Genomic DNA, 17,842 nt, shown 5'->3' with positions numbered 1-17,842 from the left:
CTCTGACAGGGTGGAAATCCTGTGCTTTAACAAAATGTTTGGTAGCTCTGCACAGCATCCTCGCAGCAGCACATAGAATCATAGAATCATAGAATAGTTAGGGTTGGAAAGGACCTCAAGATCATCTAGTTCCAACCCCCCTGCCATAGGCAGGGACACATACCTGAGGAGAGAGTCTTCTTGAGCAGGGAGGAGGAGATACAGTTTCTCAGAGCCAGGATTGTTCATGCTAACCAGCTTCCCAACTGCAACAGGAGTCTTTGTGCTCCTCTAGGTGCCCCTTGGTACCCCAGAGGCCATAAGTCCCCAGTCAGTGCTTTGACCACTCAGCCGTCCTTCCTGTGACAGACAACAGTGTACAGCAAAAATGTTACTGCAAGTGTGGTTTGTTCCTAACTGGTTATGAAGGGTATGGAGAGTGGCACAGGCTTTGTGCTGGTACAGCATCGTGTACATGCAGGTGTCTACGAGAAAGCCATTCCGTCCTTTATTTGCAAATGCCTGTGTGTGGTGGAGTGCTGTGTATTTGTAAGTCATGCACATTTTCTTCTCAGTAATGCTTACTTTAGCCCCAGGGAGAGTGCAGAAATTGTAGCTGTGACCAGAACAGACGACTTTGTAGGAGGAGGGAAGTGACCCAGCCTCACTGGCAGATTTTTGTGAAGGGTTTCCCAAGGCCAGCCTGCAGCAGAGCATCATTATAGATGTGCTTCTGACATTTGTAGTCCAAGAAGCAGCAGTACTCAAAGTAAAACACTGCCAGTGGCTTTCCATAAAAAGCCTGATTCTTGGATTATTTGTGGGGGTTTGAATGTAACTGCGTTGTACAACCATAAGCTTTGTCTTGAAAGGACTCCACCAGCCTACATTTGTTTTCCTTTCCCCTCTGAGCACAGTGAGATGCAGCAGTGATGCTTTGCTCTGCAAGCTACCTACAACCACTCGTGGCCAGTGAGGAGCTCCTACTTTGGCTTGCACCCTCCAAGCAAGCTCCAGTGAAGAAAACTAGAGAAAGGAAGAACGAATTGGGAACTGTAATAAAGAGAGTCATGAACTTGGGAAGACAGATTCAGGAGTCCTCTGAATGTTTTCTTTCAGAAATAAGCCAAAAATGCACCCTGGCCAAACCTTAGCTTCCTGAAAATTTGACAGAATTAATTTCTTCTCCATAATATAGATTATCCTTTTGGAAAAATAACTGGAGTCTTACTAACCTGTGCAGAATAGATTGTCCAGTTTTCCTATGGCTGCTGCCATAGGTCCGAGCCTAATTATAGGTATGAAGTGTAGGCAAGTGTAATTATGACGCAGGCAGATTTATGTGTCCCCAGACAGGTTTTCAAATAACAAAAGAATCTAAATACTGGATGTATGGAAAGAAAATGTCCATTACTAAAATCAATCCACAAGCTTGTACCATAAAAAAAGCTCTCTTCTTTAACACAGCTGTCAGCCGCACTGAGATTTTAAATTGGAGTTTGTCTAAAGTAACTGTCTATTTAAAAAGTGAAGTCAGAAGCATTAAACTTTTGTCCTGGGTTTTTAAAATACAGGAAGCTAATATAATTGCTGTACTAATACAGAGTTATGAGCTTTTAGATTCTTCATTTTTTTGGCAAAGAAAGGTTAAATCTTTTGATTCATGTAGTAAGCCTTTTCCGCGTGTAAATTTGCCATATGCTTTCTCTTCAGGAAAAAAAACCCCAACAACTTCATCCCTTCCTCTTCTCTGGACCATTTGATGTGGTTTTTTAGTTTGTAACTTTCACTTGAGAGTTGGCTGTATTTCAGTTACTAGTCACTGCGCAGACTTTCTGTGTGAATTACTGGAGTGTACACGGCATCTGGAGATCTAAGGAATTGAAAAGTATGGTTCAAATGTCAGTCTACAACTTGAAAGACTTCCGGAGATGCGGAGCCAGGTCTGTGGCCTGACTGAGGCAGTTCCCATGCTAAACTCTACAGAAAAAGCTGCTGGGTGACAAAATTATGTCCCCTGTTGGACCCATGGCATGTGCAACATGGCTTCCAGCTTCAGCATAAAAAAAGTAGTTTACAGGGTAACACAAATTCCCAAGCGTGTGAGAACAAGGGCTGGATATGTTACCTGTGTCAGTGGTGCTTGAGAGAAACTAAGGACTAGTAAGGTAAGCAGAGTGGAACTTAGCTTGAGTTCTGAAGTTAGACAGGCTTATGTGAACGCAGATAACCACCTGGGAAGTCTCTGGAGAAAAATTACTTCAGACAAAGGGAAATCTTTGAAAGGTTGTTTTTGTATCAGAAGAAATGGAGAGGAATTTAGTTTAAAGATTTTTTTTCTGAGCTGTGCACATTTTATCATTTTATTTTGGGTTTTTTATGCCATTTCTTGGAGTCTGTAGAGCCACAGATCAATTGCTAGTGTTTAGTGACCTCCTGCCCGAGAGTGTAGGGCCTACATGTGGGTCTTCTTTGGCTGGCACTTGTACGCTGCATAATCTAAGATGACACTGACCCTTGCAGCCTTATGGGGATAATATTTTCAGCAGGATGAATTGTTCTTGAATGTTTTCTTCAATGTACTTTGTTACATGGCCAAACATTTTTTTCATCATTTTGAGCGTATGTCCTACATTTCCTCTCTGCTCTTTTTGTTGCATAGTTTTGATTGTAGCTAACAGCAAAGGTCAAAAGACATTTTAGTGCTTCTGTTTCGATATTTCTGTTAGGCTGAATTAAATTGTTGGTGCCGCAAGGTGACTTGTTAAAGAGCTTATGCTGCAGGACTTGAACCAGGATAAACTGAAGCTAAGCTGCATCAGTTTAAATCAGATGGTCCAGAGAGACAATGTGGTCCAAAGAATAGGGTACTGATCTGGAAACGTGAGCAAAAGAGTTTGGTTCGCTGGAGCTTCAGTGTGCAGCTTCATGAATTTAGGTAAAGTTTTTCATCTTGCTCTGCTTCAGTTTTTGTGGGTGGGTGGTAAAGTGACACTGTTTTAAAGCACTTTGCACAGTCAGTTTTTCACTCAAATGGTCTTATTCCTGTCACATCTAACATTAATCAGTACAACTGCCTGTTTAATTTACATTACAGATAGGTTCTGAAATCATAATATCTAGGAATGCTGTGGTATCATTGGATGGATTAATTATGTTTACCAGTGTCTGTGAGTATTTGCTAGAAATTATCATTTCTCAGTCCAAAATTAAACCAGCACTAAGTTTGCCCATCAAGCCACCTTCCATTTCTTTCCTACATAGTAAAGCAAATCCAGAAGTTTCCTTAGAGTATGAACAATTCCAACCAGAAGTTTCAAGTTAACCTGAACTAATACTTTGTTCAGTCTTTTAAATTACCCCTCAAATGGCCTTTGGAGAAGTTTGGCCCAAGTGTCTTTTTATTTTATTTTATTTTTTCAATCCCATCTATATCTTCATTATTTTTTCCTATCTACTAGGATTTCCTTAAAAGCCATGAACTGGCAATACCTGAATATCTCTGGTATGTTAGGGTTCATTTCCCCATTTTGCTTTGTGAGGAAAGTCCTTCCTCTCACCTGCGCCTGAAGAACATTGTTCTACTGCAGGGCTGCATCTTCTGTGGGTTTTAGATGCTCCATGGCCACAAGATTTCTTTATTTTTCCTGGCATGCTCATTTTCCCCAGTCATCTCGCCCCAGAACCCCTTGATGTTGGTGTTGCCTTACAACATGAAAGGGGAAGAAATGGGTAAATATATCCCTAGAGGACCACTTGGCTTTAAAAATACAAGTAGAGCTAAACAGATGATTTACAAATGTGAGCAAGGTATCTTAGCGGTCTTACAGGGATGGAATCTCAGCTGCTAGAATAAAAACCAGGTCCGTGTGAACATGCAGAATATCTTGGACAACACTTCACTACAGAGAAATACTTTGTTTTGAAAGTTAAGTTGAAATAAACATTATCAACCTATTGTTTCTAGGCATATTGCTATTCATTTACTTAACACACCTGTTCAGTGGGACTCAGTGGTCTCCCTGTGTGTTACAAGGACTCTGGGACTTTTCCAATGACCAATTTTGCATAAGCCAGACACTATGAATATTTTATTTATTATTATCAGTGTCTTTATTGCAAGCAATATTTTTGAAGAATATTTATGTGTTAAAAAAAAAATCAAGGTTAAATTTGGCTCTCTCTTCTGGGGGCATAAATCCAGATTAACTTTCCTTTTAACAGTAACTTTACTCAAGGTTTTGTGAATGGAATTTGGCTTGGTGTCTGCTGAAGAAAAATGTAGCAAAATATACACGCCTTTCTCTAAATCCTGAAGAAATTTTACCCATATGCTACTGAACAATCTTAATATAAGAAAGCAGTGAAATATTTTGAGTTTTGTGGCTATGTTCTTGGTCTTATTCATATTTTATATAGGCATTGTTTTAAATTACTGGCACTACATAAGAGTATGTCAAGATGCATCATATAAACAGATGCAATTTACCATGACCTTGAAGCAACATGACGTGTATGTTGTATTACATTAGCTATCAAAATATGTTCTTTATATAGTACAGTACCCACTGTACTATATAGAGAAAGATAGAGATAGAACATGGGTTGTTGGGCATACTGTACAGAGTTGGAAGACATATGCAAGTAATATCTCCATATCTATAGCCACATCATGAGTATCTTTTAAAAGAGATACTATAAGCAATAGGAGAAAAAATTAATTCAAAAGGCTTTGCTTCATTGTCAAGGTGACATCCTTTGCTGAAAAACTGAAAACTCTGAACATCAGGAAACATGTGAGAGTTACTGAGCACTGGAACAGGTTGCACAGGGAGCTTGTGAAGTCTCCCTCCTTGGAGACAGTGAAAAGCTGTCTGGACATGGTTTGGGCAACTGGCTCTAGGTGACCCTAATCAAGCAAGAGGGTTGGACCAGTTGACCTCCAGAAGCCCCCCTTCCAACCTCAAACAGTCTGTGATTCTGTGATATCCACAACTCCCATCAGCAAGCACTTGTATAGAAATTTGACAGTGCGCAGGGGTTAGGAAATTCAGGTCTTCCCATGTTCCTGTCTTCACTGCCCATCCTCATGGCCTTGCCAGAGCATTTGGTGAGTTAATCATGACTTTTTCCCATATACCACTCCTCTGCTGTGCCACAGAGCTCTACCCTGAACCCTGAAGAAATGTGTCACCTCATTTTCATGTTTCTCCAGACATGTTACTCCATGCACAGCCAGCTTGTTTCCGCAGGAGCGTGGGACCTGCGCAGTTGATCTGCCACTTCTCCCCGTGCTGTGCTTGCTCTGAGCACAAGCCAGAGGGACAGCTGCTCCCATGGATCAAGGGCCTGGCTCTCCTGACTGTGCCCTGTTTGTGCAAATTGACCTTCAGCAGCTCACTTCAACCTTCTGTTCTTCCTCACTCCCCTTCCTATGCTTCGTACTGTTATAATTTTGTAAGCTGCTTGGTCTAGGTATCATTCTCACTACCTGTGTCTGGTTTCTAGCCCAGACGTCAGCAGGGGTTGCCGCATGCTGCTGCAATATAAATGACTAATGATGATGATAAAAGGTGTGGGAGTTGGTTGCCTGGAGTGTTATCCTACTTTGATAACTTTGTTTTAGAAACTAGCTTCTTCCTCAAATTATCTGTTATTTTATCTTATTAGGTCTAATATTTTAAAAGTGGCAAGGGATTTTTGGATGCCTTTTTTGGTCTGTTCATCTTAGGACTTTGAAAGAGGCTTTGAAATTGTCAGAGCTTGGATGGTGTTGCTGTGACAGTGCCAGTAGTCTTCAGCATGAGTTGCAGGATATTGGCACTTTCAAAGAGTCAGCTGCAACTGTGTCCTAAAAGATGTTTTTGATAAAGAAGTGCTCTATTTTTAAATTTGGGCTGAAATAGGTAATAATTGCATACAAAACAGTATGTGAAAAGAGCATTATCAAGGTTGCACAGCTCAGCACTTGGAGCTAAGCGATGCTGCAAGTAAAATTGTCTCTGCTCCGTTAATTTGCCACTGTGCACAGGTGCATCAGTCACAGACTATTTTTGCCCAGGATCTGAGTCTCGCTTGGTGCACATAATAGATGGCACAGTTTGTGAGTTCAATACTTGATTTTCTTTTCACTGTTCAATGCATAGCTCAGAGTCTGCTGCGAAGGCAAAATTATTTCCCACTGGGACATTCCAGGCTGTTTCACTGCGCAGGTCCTTGCCACGTGCAAACACTGACTAATTTCCATTTACAGAACCTTAATAGCAACTCTCGGTATCATTGTTGCCTAGTACAGCTGGTAACCTAAGGCAAAAAAACAGTAAGATTACAAGTATCCATAAATGTGGATGCCTGAAGTAATTTTTTAGAGGACCAGACAGCGCATACTCCAGCTCCCACTGACTTCCATTACAATGGCTAGTACTCACCACTTTCAAATATTCAAGCCTCCATGTTTAAGGCTCCCAGAAATACAGAACAGGGAAACAGCTTTGAAAAGTGTGGTGTGAATGTGTTGTCCTGTTCCAAGACTGCTGCTTGTTTCTCCAGACTCTCCTGCCACCTTTTAAATGCTGAAAAAAAAGAAATTTTATATATATATATGTATACGTATATATATATAAATTAAGCATCCTACAAGCAAAAGCTTTTTTCTCTCCTCTTTGATGGCAATGCATTGTGCTCTGACTGAAGCTGGAATCTGGTGGACAAAATAGTGCTTAGTCTATCTGATAAGGCATGAACAGAAGGAGGCTGAATTCACCCTGGCTCACTTTTAATTGTGGTATTTTTGGTTGGTCTTTCAAATTAATTGCAAACCAAACAAGCAATCAAACAAACAAAAGATTTCTTTTCTAAAGGCAAACTGAAAACCTTTTGGTATTCAAATTTTGATCTTGACAAACATCAATGTAATTTCAACTTAGTGCTACAGAGATGCTTTGAGCTAAGGGAGTAATTAAACAGGAAAAAAATTACAAGAGGGAATTTTTTTACAAAACTGATCATTAAAAAATAAATGTATTTTCAGAGGCACAAGGCCTTCATCAGCACTGATAACAAACTTTCTCAGCTACAATAAAATTGAGAATGAAGTCCTTGCTATAAAAGTGCAGATACTTGAGTATTTCACAGAAAAGGTTGCCAGGTTTTTATACGGATAAAACAACAATTGGTTTCCAAGTATCATTTCTATAAACAGCAAAACTGGGCGATTGTTTTTTTTCCTCAGAAAATATGTTCCCTGAGAAAAATGGCTGGCATTTGTATAATTTCAGACTAAACAGTTATGATTTTTAAAAATTCCAAAAGAACTAGAACACAACTGTCCAACATCAGAAGGTACCAGTTGGCTAGAATTATTTGTTTTGCAGGGTCCATTAATATAACTGTAATTAATAATTAATTTTGGAATAAAGATATAGTTGCAACTAAAAGGGGGGACATTAGGCTTTCTATAGTGCTGTACCCACAAACCAACAGCTCTTTTCTAGAGAAGTTCTGGTGTTATATGCCTCAGGCTTCTGGATGCTCTTATAACAGATATTTGTTTTTTGTATGGAGAGGTCACATCTGACACAAAGGTAGTTTCATCCATTACTGGCCCAATTATCTTCTGGTCTTGGCTGAATTTAGAAATGTTCTATAGCAACAAATTAATACAGATTTGTGTCACTTTTCCGTCTCTTAATATTTCTTAAATGTCTTCTGAAGCAGCTCAGTTTCCATTCCAACATGCAGTGGTGAGGGCAGATCTTCAAATTGCTTATGACTGAGGTTATGTGCCTTCTGGCAGATAGTGGAGACCTGTCTTTCTCTGAGACTTGGATATTGTACGTTTTTCCTTTTACAGGGCTTCAATGTATTTTTGTTCCTAAAGGAGAACCCTGGAAATGCCCTTGAAATAGAAAATGAGGTGCTGAGATCTGAAATGACGGAAAGAGATACTTTCTCATCTGATTCTCTCACATAGCTGTTTCAGCTAATGCTATTTTTGTCTGGGCAAAAATGTGACTTTTATGGCTTTTAGCAGTTGGGAGACTATTATTTAATCTGAATATGCCAGAATCTAGGTCACTGTAAAGGTTCTTGATGATTCTGTTTTTTTAAGCTCTGGAAAGATAAGGTAGAATTGAAGGAATGTAGATCCCAGTGCACAGACTCCACATTAATACCAGAAGCCCAGAAAACTTTTGTCTTTTGTTTCTTCAAAACCCCCTCTTATAACTAGAAAAGGCAGGGAGAAAGGCAAGAAAAATAACCGAAAGCATGGAATGGCTTCTGTACAAGGAGACAACTATTCAGACCTTGATTTTTTTTCAGTCTTGAAAAAAGATTACTACAGGGATATGGTAAGAGACTTACAGCATTCTAGGTGGCCTACAGTGTAAAAGCCAGTTGCTCACTGTTTCACAGATTACATAAATGGGGACTGAAGTAACAGGTTCAAATAGCTAGGTATCTCTTCAAATGTCTGCTAATTATCTTTTGAGCTCATTACTAGAAGACACTGTACAGGAAAAAAAAACAAACAAAACACCATGAATTCAAGTAGCAATTAGACAAATTTAGAGAAAACAAACCTATGAAGGGGTATTGAACCCAACGATGCTTCCTCTGGAGGAGAATGTCCTTGAGCTGCAGATTTCTGGACCCTAGTTATGTATAGTGGGGTGAGCAGTACTGCAGTCATGCTGTGCACCTTTGGCTTGAGCTAACAGTAAGGGGGCACCTGGTCAGCTGGGCTGTGGTTTGGCTCCATTTAGCTACTTCTATGCCCATAACACGTGTTTAGACTATACTGGACATCTTATAACGCAGTTCTGGGAAATGCTCCCTGTGGCTAGCTCTTTCTGTTCCCACTGACGGTAAAGGAGCAGCAGTGAGACACAAAAGACCTGTTCAGGCTGATGTTCGGTTTCTAGTCTCCATTGCAGCTGCTGCTTCTGAGGCAGAAGCCCCTCAGGCTCTGCAGGACAAGGTTCAGAAGACACTATATGAACAGGCAGCGTGAGAAATCTGTTCCCCGTCATTGTATCCACAATATGAAAATCTCATCTTTCAGCACTAACCATTTGTTGCAGCAGAGCAGTAAATTGTCTGAAAATGGAGCACGCACAGTCAGTAATTTTTTAGAGCCAGTGCATTTGCACACAATGAGGAGGGATTCATGCGAAAAAAGTAAACATAGACCCTGTCATTCTTCCTCTTTTGCTGATAGAAGATATCGGGGGCTAACCTCAGGAAGAGTGGGAGGGTGGAAATGCTATTCTGACTCAAAAAGTCTGAAAAGAAATACAGAATAAAAGGAGGAAAATGGCAAGTGTATGCTGCAGTACCAACTGAGAGTTAAATGGTTTTGCTTTTGAGCATTAGCACCAAGCAGCCAAACACAGTGCTGTGTATCAGGAAAATGGGTTCTGAACACAAAACAGGCTTGTCTAGCCCAACCAGAATTACACTGAAATTTCACCACTGTTTGGGCCTAGCCAGAAAATTACTCATATCTGAATTTGTGAAATTTGGATTTCTAATGGTAGATGCTTCCGGTGTGTTTTAAATAGACTGGTCATTTTAATTAATAGCAATTAATTCTTCATAGTGCATCTTGTATCAAGGGGAGAAGGGTATGGGTTAAATATGGCCTATGTTTCAGTCAGGCTTGTTTCTATCACAAACTAGGTCTCATTAAGCCTTATGAATCCTGATGTATGGGAGACTGTGTAGGTGGAGGATACAAAGACTGTTAATGAGTCTGTGGGTAGCACTGTCTGCACGGTTGCAGGTAAGGGAGAATCTGTAGAGCCTGGATTTAAGGATCATCATCTTGCTATATGTCATAGCTTTGTTTCTAACAGTACTTACATTCAAAACATCTGGTCTCTTTATAATAGAGCTTAGGTATCCTAAGCATTTCAGGATTGTGCATGATCCCAGACACATGCATGAGGAGAAGGACGGTAAAACTGGCTGCAAGTTCTTTGCCTCCTCTGAGTTCTGAGCTGCCTGGAGGACAAAAACCCCTGCCAGAGCAAACTGGATCAGACCCATGGTGGGGAGCAGGATTTGTCCTGTAATGCATTACTTATTTGAATTCTGCCCTCTCAGAATAAGCTCTTTGTTGCTGAGTGCTTTCTCTTATTTTAGAGGAGGTCTCATGCTGCTGAGACCTTTGGAAATATTCCGGCTGTAGTGCTATAAATAGCATGTGTTTCCCACTGACTAAAACCTGCCAGCAGCAGCCTGATGTGGGTTTATATTCCTGCTTGAGGACTACATAAGTGCTTGTGTCCTCTCTCCACTGAGACATCTCTTTGCTTTAGGCACTGGTCTCTTTGCTTGATGCTGGAGTGTGTTACTGGACCTGGCTCGCATTCTTGATCTTTCTGATCTGGGTACCTTTCCTTGTCTCCCCTCTCCCCACTCTTATGGCAGGCCTTTGCTTTTTTCAGGTATCCTGATTTCTAACAGGTATCGGTTTCTGCTTATTCTATTTCAATTCATCTGCTGTTCATAGATACTGCATACTGTCTGTGCAAGCTGCTGTGTCTTTAGTGAAGCTTATTATGCCCCCAGAGCTTCTTTTGGCCTCATCTTGCATTTAGATGGTGCCTTTCAGTTTCCTGACATCCAACTCTAAAAATAAATACCAATGTGTGTCCCTGCACCCGCCAGTGCTTCTCTGAGCAGGATCTTGACTGATAGCTGACAACATAGTGTGTTAGTACAGTTTAGGAGAGGATTTATCCAGTCAAAATGGTACAAGGATCAGGAGTCACACAGAAGCCAGAATATGGCAAAGTTGTCACAGAAGTAAAAATATGGCAACGTATTCATTAGAAACAGGACTGCTAATGAGCACAAATGTGTGAGCTTAGTCTGTCTTTGCCCACAGAACATTAGCAGCAGTGCAGTATCCACCTAACTGCCCTGCTCAGCATCTTGCCTTTGGGGCTGGCCAGGACTTGAGCTGAGCACCCAACTTTCCCAGGTCTGTCCTTGCAGGAAAACAAGGTTAAAATAACTTGTTAGGAGTAAAGGAGCAAAATTCCACGTGGCTGTGATGTGCAAGGGGGGTTAAATCGTCAAGGACCGCTTCTTCCCTCCTTGGTAATACGAGCACTTTTGTGAGATAAAAGAAGGTGTCAGCTCCAGCATCTGAACTCACACTCCGCTTTGTAAGATTTCTGTGCCCTCTTCAGTTTGATAATCAAAACAAGTTTCTGCTGTGTGTTTCTTATCCCCAGAGGGTGGAACTATCCTCAGAAAACTAAAGCTCTCTTATCTCTTAATGTGTCATCACAACTAATAGCCTGGGGACTGTAAACAAGTTTAAATATCAAAACAATTTGGCTGGTGATTGTCTGTGATTATGGATTAAGAATACAAAATTTGTGCTTACTGATATTCAAGCTAGATTTAATACAAGGAGCCAGATCCTCAGCTGGTGTAAACAGAGGTGGCTCTGCTGAACTTGGGGAAGGGAGGCTGCTTCGTACCAGCTGACCATCGGACCCTGGGAGCCTTTCCAAAGTTTTTGTTCTTTTTTTTCAAAATGCCAGAATGGGGAGAAGAGGACGAGTGCAGAGGGCACCTGGCAGAGCCCAGACCGTGCTCCCCTCCTCTTATTTCCCCAGAGGCCTGTTTCTGCTGCGAGCACCCTCCACTCACGGCATCTTTGGGGAGCTCATAAATAATGACTTGGAAGAGAAGTGATTTAAGATTACAAAACTTTTTCAAGAGCAAGTCAAGGTGCCAGCATATTCAAAGCTGACAGATATATCAGGGCAGGCACTTCATGAGGGATGTGCTTTGTATCCTCAATATGATAAACATACTGCAGTAAATTCATGAACATGCACTTTCGCTGCTGCCTTTTCCAAAGCTCTGCCACTAAACCGTCACCTTTAGATCAGTCACTGCTCATGCTGAGAGCAGAGAGACAAATGGGATTATTCCCTTTTGCTAGAAATGTTTAGTCTAGTTCACCAGACTCTTTGCAATGACAGTTGGGTGCAGAAGGTCCCACAGATCTGGGGACATGGTAGTGGGTGTATTTTATAGCACTGGTGGATTTGAAATTTATTATGTTAGCATCTCCCTCTTTTGGAATTATTTGTCGGGTCTCACTTTTGTTATGGATCATTTCCTGTCATGGACATAGGCTGGGCAGTTCTTCAAAGAATTCCACAGATAGATAAGAAACTGAGGCAGGGAAACTAAGTGGGTTTCGCATACGTATATAAAAAGTCAGCAGTAGTGCAAAGAGGTGAATAGTGCAGGGAGTGTCCTGAGTGCTTAAATGTCCTTTCCTCCTTTGTGCAAAGCAGAATATATGGAATACGTATATTTTCATGGATAGCTTCTGGAATACACATCTTTTCAAAAGGCTGTGTCATGGTTTAAGCCCAGCTGGTAACTCAGAACCACGCAGCCACTTGCTCATCTCCCCCTTCCCTCTCCCCTCTCTGGTGGGATGGGAGGAGAATTGAAAGAATGCAAACCCCATGGGTTGAGATAGTATTGAGTCAAATAACTAAAATATAATATACAGCTACTAGCACTACTACTATTAATGATAAGGGGAATAGCAAGGGGAGAGAATATAAAACTGGCTGGAGAAAGGGGAAAAAAATTATAAACACAAGTGATGCACAATACAACCACTCACCACCCACAGACTGATACCCAGCCTGACCCAAGCAGCGACCTGGGCCTTCTGGGTGACTCCCCCCAGTTTATATACTGGGCATGATGTGCTGTGGTATGGAATATCCCTTTGGCCAGTCCGGGTCAGGTGTCCTGTCTCTGCTTCCTCCTGACTTCTTGTACCCCTTCTCACTCACTTGCAGAACATGAAAGACTGAAAAGTCCTTGATCAGGGTAAGTGCTACTGAGCAACATCTAAAACATTTGGTGTGTTATCAGCATTGTTCTCAGATTAGAGCCAAAACACAGCACTGCACCAGCTACTGGGAAGGACAAAAAAATATCCTGTTACAGCTGACACCAGGACAGGCTCTTAGGTTGATGTTAAGTTAATGATGAATCTTGCAAAATGAAGTAGGAAACATTAATTTTGATGTGGCAGGAAAGTGCTTTCCCAATGAAGTAGTAATTAAGTAAGAAGTATAGTTATTAAAGAACTGGTAAATCTAGTGCTCTCTGTCGCTTCTATATCAGCAGCTCTAGCAGCAGTTCTGTATAAGGAAAAGGTGTGTTTCTGACAAGCATGAAGTTCGATCAGAAATATATAAAAGGAGAATTGTGTCTTAAGAATCTTAAATACACGAAACAATGTCAAATAAATGAAATCAATTTCCAGAAGAGAATAATAAAGTCTGATAAAAGGTATCCAGAAAGCCAGAAAACTTTTCTATTTTCTTAATTGGAGCAATTATATTAAAACTGACAACAAATACTTTCCCAGTAAAAAAAAACACCCACAGACCTCAGCCAGCCAAAATACTGCTGTGAGCCTGAGATCTGTGAAGGTTAAAGGCTTGAGTCTACCATTAGGAGACTGCTCCTCTTCTCCCAAGGTCGGTCCTTAAATGTGGGGAAGCAATTTTGATTCTGGTCTCCTCACAGTTCAAAGTCAATTCTTACCTTGATTTCAACAGTGCTATATTTGGCAAAGTACTGATATAATTGTATTTGGTCCCAGTCTTGTCCTGTTTGAATGTGAAATGCCTCTTAATACCAAGCTCATTTCACTAGCTCTCTATCAGAGTTTAGGTGATGTATGAAATAGCAAGCAGTGAGGACCCACTGGAGAAATCCCTTTAGGGAAACAAATGGTGCCAGTGTCCACACCACACATGGTCTGGGGGTTTACTTTAGGACAGTTTCTATCTGGACCCCTGCTGACGTGAACTGCAATTTCTTTTATTGTTTTTATAGCACATGAAGCACTCCTGGGACACACCTTTTGTGTAGTTTCATCCAAAAAGGATTCAGTTCATGCAGTTGCGGGCTGTATCGTAGCATGAGCTAAGTACAGCACAGGCATGACTGGAGCAAGAGAGATGACCTCCAACAAATCACAGTGTGCATCAATCCATATATAAACTCTCAATTGCTGTTGCCTTCTTGTTGTTCCTTCATGTTCATCATGTCCCAGTCACCAGCTTCTCCATGCATATTTCACTGAATCCCACTGAGGACCTTTTCCCTCATTTAAGGCCCCTTAGTGGGACAGAAAATATCTGGCAGTCCAAGTCATGTTGGTGGTGTTTTGTTTTGAAACTGCTCAGCATCTCCTTGCTAATATTAAAAGAGGAGACAAGTGATAGTGCAACCTCAGATCAAAGATCGTGCAGCCCAGGGACTGGTTTGTTTGATTTTCTTTTTCCAAATAAACAGTGAAATGCAAACATTTGGACAGAGGGAAAACCTCCCAGTTACTGGAGGGGAAAAGAACACGATATCTAAATGACTCATGGCTTTATGGGTGAAGTAATTGCTACGAGTCATAGCCTGGGACATGGTTTTGTGGTCTAATAACACCCAGTGTATGTGCTTGGGTTGTGAGGTTAATGTAAATGGCTGTGGTAGGAATGCTCCTGTGACTTCCCAAGTTGCTTGTTAAGACACCACTGACTGCTTGGTGGCAATTACTGAGGGAGGGCACCCACCAGATGCAAGCAAGCCCTCCTCTGGATACCAGCTGGGCGCAAACATTACAAAGCTCTTCTGCTGCTGCAAGAAGTATGTCCTGAAGGACGAGTTGCAGATGGCTGTGGCTGGAGGAACTGTGGGGGTGAGGGCATTTCTGAAGGTCGGAAAAGAACCTGGAAGGGGACAGCAGGAGCCAATATCCCTGAGAGGTACTTGGTGCCTCTGAGGCTTTGCTCTCCTGGAGCAGGTTATGTGAAGACCTGCTGGGTGAGCATGCTCTGATGTTTGATGCAGTTCCCGTATGCCTGGTGCCCCTGCTCCCACTGACTGCATCTGCTGTGTGTACCCTTCAGGTTACTGACTCTCTCTTTTTTGTTTTCCTCTGAATCACTTGATAATGCTAAAGCAAAGCACGTAAATGCTAATGCAACTGTAAGTGTGAAGGCCAGTGGCACCTCTGCAGACTCCCACGTCTGCCTTACCACTAATCACTTGTACCTGCTGGGATTCAACTACAACACCCATTCTAGGAAGTTGCCAGCAGCTATTTGCTGTCCTATATATGAACAACTTACAGATGTGACAAAATACAGGTTGTTTTGTCTCGATTCTCTGTTTTCCCTCCCAGTGCCTCCATCATAGGATTTCCTCACTTTTCCCAGTCCTTCCATCTTCTCAGCTCAATGCAGGTGCAGGTCAGGGCTGCCCCCTGGTGATAACTGCTGATGGGGACATGTCCACAGAGGCGGTGGCCTGTTCTTAGGGAGCCCTCATCACCCGGAACATCCATGCCACATGGGATCTAATAGTTTTGCTCCATGGGTTAGCAGAGGGAGGAATGAGGAAAGTGCCTGTGCCCCCTTTCTCTTCCAACCAGACTCCTCCCACGGGCACAAGATGTTGCAGAGCATTTTTTGCTACATCCTACCACTGCTTCCTGCAGCAGAAAAATCATGGGATATGATTTACAGCTTGGGAGACAACAGCAGGGCATTGCCTGAACCCAGCTGTTGGCAGATCAGTTGGCTTGGGAAACCAGCCAGACTTCTTCAGTTTTCTAGGACGCTCTGGTTTGCCCATGAGGTTAGAATTTGCAGCATTAGATAAACACAGATAAATAGAATGTATCCGTTTCCAATTTGAACAATCAAGTGTTTATCCAGGTCTTAATTCCTGGTTGGAAGACCAAAGGAGCTTCTTTATCTGTGGATACAGCAGTACCAGGAGTTAGGGCTGGTCCCACATTTGAAGACTCTTCTTTCTTTTTTTAAGCAGTTCAGAGGCTAGGGCTGTTGCTTGGGAAATGACTGTATTCTCCCTGCAGGCAGATCGATACATTTCAGCTCACTGCACTGCAAGTAACTTTTCATCGTACATTAAGAATGAGGAAAATAAAAGCCAAGATGGATGTTATTTTTGTTTTGCTTTTATTTTGAATTATTTATTAGGAAGTTACTGCTGTCTTCTTTCTCATCAGGGGAAAAAAATGCTGTGATTTTTCCTATTAAAAGGAAATGAGCTCTTCCCAGTTTTATTTCCCTCACCTAGTTGCTTCTTGGTACTGAAGTGTAAATCTAGGGTCTCCACAACTTGACAAGAAGGTCTACTGCAATTCAAATGCAGGCAAAGTCCCCACTGACACTCCTGGAGTGTCTCATTGATGCGTTTCTAACCAGCTTTATAACAACATTGCAGATGAGTTATATGCGTAACAAACGGTAGCTGGCACATAAGCAGAGTGTTATAGGAGGTTATAAGTAATCTACAGGCTAGCTTAACTATCATTTTAATTAAGCATTTACTGAATAGTTAGTAAAGTGTTAATCCTTTTAAAATTAATTCTTAATATAATGCATTATGGGTCAAAAATTCTGCAATTGGCTCCACTAGTAATATGAGTTTGGAAACTAACAATCCATTTTGATGTTTTTATTCTGAAATCCAGGTTATCCTGAAGGGGAAGATAAAGAAACTGGCCACCAAGATGGTAATCACTAGTGGAAATGAAGAAGATAAAGGCAGTCAAGAAAAGGAAAGCAAAGAAGAAACCATTTTGGCAATGCTTGGAATTATTGGGACAATTCTGAACCTCATTGTGATCATTTTTGTGTATATTTACACAACGCTGTGAACTAGAAGGCATGCAAATAGACCAGATAAAACGGCCATTGAGTGACAACAAACATTGCTGACTATTGACAAGTTGTTTAATCAGAATTGACTCTGTATTATATTAACACATCATATAAGCGCTGCCTGCAGGCAGCGAAGGCTGAAGCACAATTAATTTAACAAGACTTTTTCACACAGTAACAAGCTTAACTCTTCTGTCTTGCCCTCTTCCTTTTGGTTTGGTTTTTGGTTTGGGAGAAAATGACTGCTGTTATGCAAGGTGTAGCTCTGAAGAAATCCATGAGGAATATGTTGGTTTAATACAATTGATTAAAAAAAGAAAGAGAGGAACTGTACACTATATACAATTAGAAATGTATACTGTATACCCACAAAGATTGAACTTAAAGATAGCTCCATAGCACAGATCACGTGTCTGTTATGTCAAATGACTTTTTTCTCTTGGTTTTTGCTTTTACTTTCATTGAATCTGACAAGCTTTTTATTTAGAATGAACATATGGTGCAATCATGAAAAAAACAATTTCATTGAGCAAGGTCTGCCTAAACATGATAAAATGTTGGGAGAAATATATTATATGATTGTTTTTCCTTTCTCATTTGCCTAGCATCTGTGTCTGTTCATATCAATGTTTATAAATATCTATTTTTAATAAATGTGCTATATTTTTAGCATGAACCAAATATTTGGAGACACTTGTATTCATGCAGCTAAATTTTGTTTGAAGTGCCCTTTTTGACAATGGATGTTATTTTTCTCAACAATTATACAGCAGCCTTGTTTGCAGCCCTCTCATTGTGGTTTGAAGCAAGCTCGCATCATGCTCATATGCATGACTTGAAGTTGGAATGTCAGCTGAAAAGCATTGCTGCTTAATACGGGAAATAGCAAAACATTGTAAGGTGACCTTTGGAGACTGGTTGCAGAAAAAAGGCTTTATTTATACTGAAAAAAAAATAATATTGAAGCATCTCAAAAAAAAAAAAAAACACCACAAAAAGAAAAAAATATCTACAGAATTCACAGAATTCCTGGCTTCCAGAATCTGGTCACACTAAGTGTGTATATTGAGAGAAGTGAAGAAGAGGTTTATGCAGTTGAAAAGAGAAAT

General features: G+C 41.0%; 1 protein-coding gene across 8 annotated transcripts in view; it reads left to right on the top strand.

Moving 5' to 3' along the window:
* The window catches only part of TUNAR (TCL1 upstream neural differentiation-associated RNA), a 185,192-nt gene extending 167,810 nt beyond the window's left edge, over window positions 1-17,382 (top strand). For 7 of the 8 annotated variants that reach the window (XM_065684861.1, XM_065684865.1, XM_065684859.1 and 4 more), the window contains one exon: window positions 16,544-17,382. In XM_065684861.1, the coding sequence (XP_065540933.1) occupies window positions 16,544-16,729 (186 nt within the window). In that variant the 3' untranslated portion in view covers window positions 16,730-17,382. Of the gene's footprint in view, window positions 1-2,869; window positions 2,918-16,543 lie in introns of those variants that run through there. The other variant, XM_065684866.1, reaches the window with a different exon arrangement.
* The last annotated feature ends 460 nt before the right edge of the window (window positions 17,383-17,842 follow it).

Source organism: Lathamus discolor, chromosome 6 (genome assembly GCF_037157495.1).
Source record: "Lathamus discolor isolate bLatDis1 chromosome 6, bLatDis1.hap1, whole genome shotgun sequence".
Taxonomy (NCBI): domain Eukaryota; kingdom Metazoa; phylum Chordata; class Aves; order Psittaciformes; family Psittacidae; genus Lathamus; species Lathamus discolor.
The sequence above is the reverse complement of the archived record's forward strand: the minus strand, read 5'-3'. Positions and strand labels throughout refer to the sequence as shown.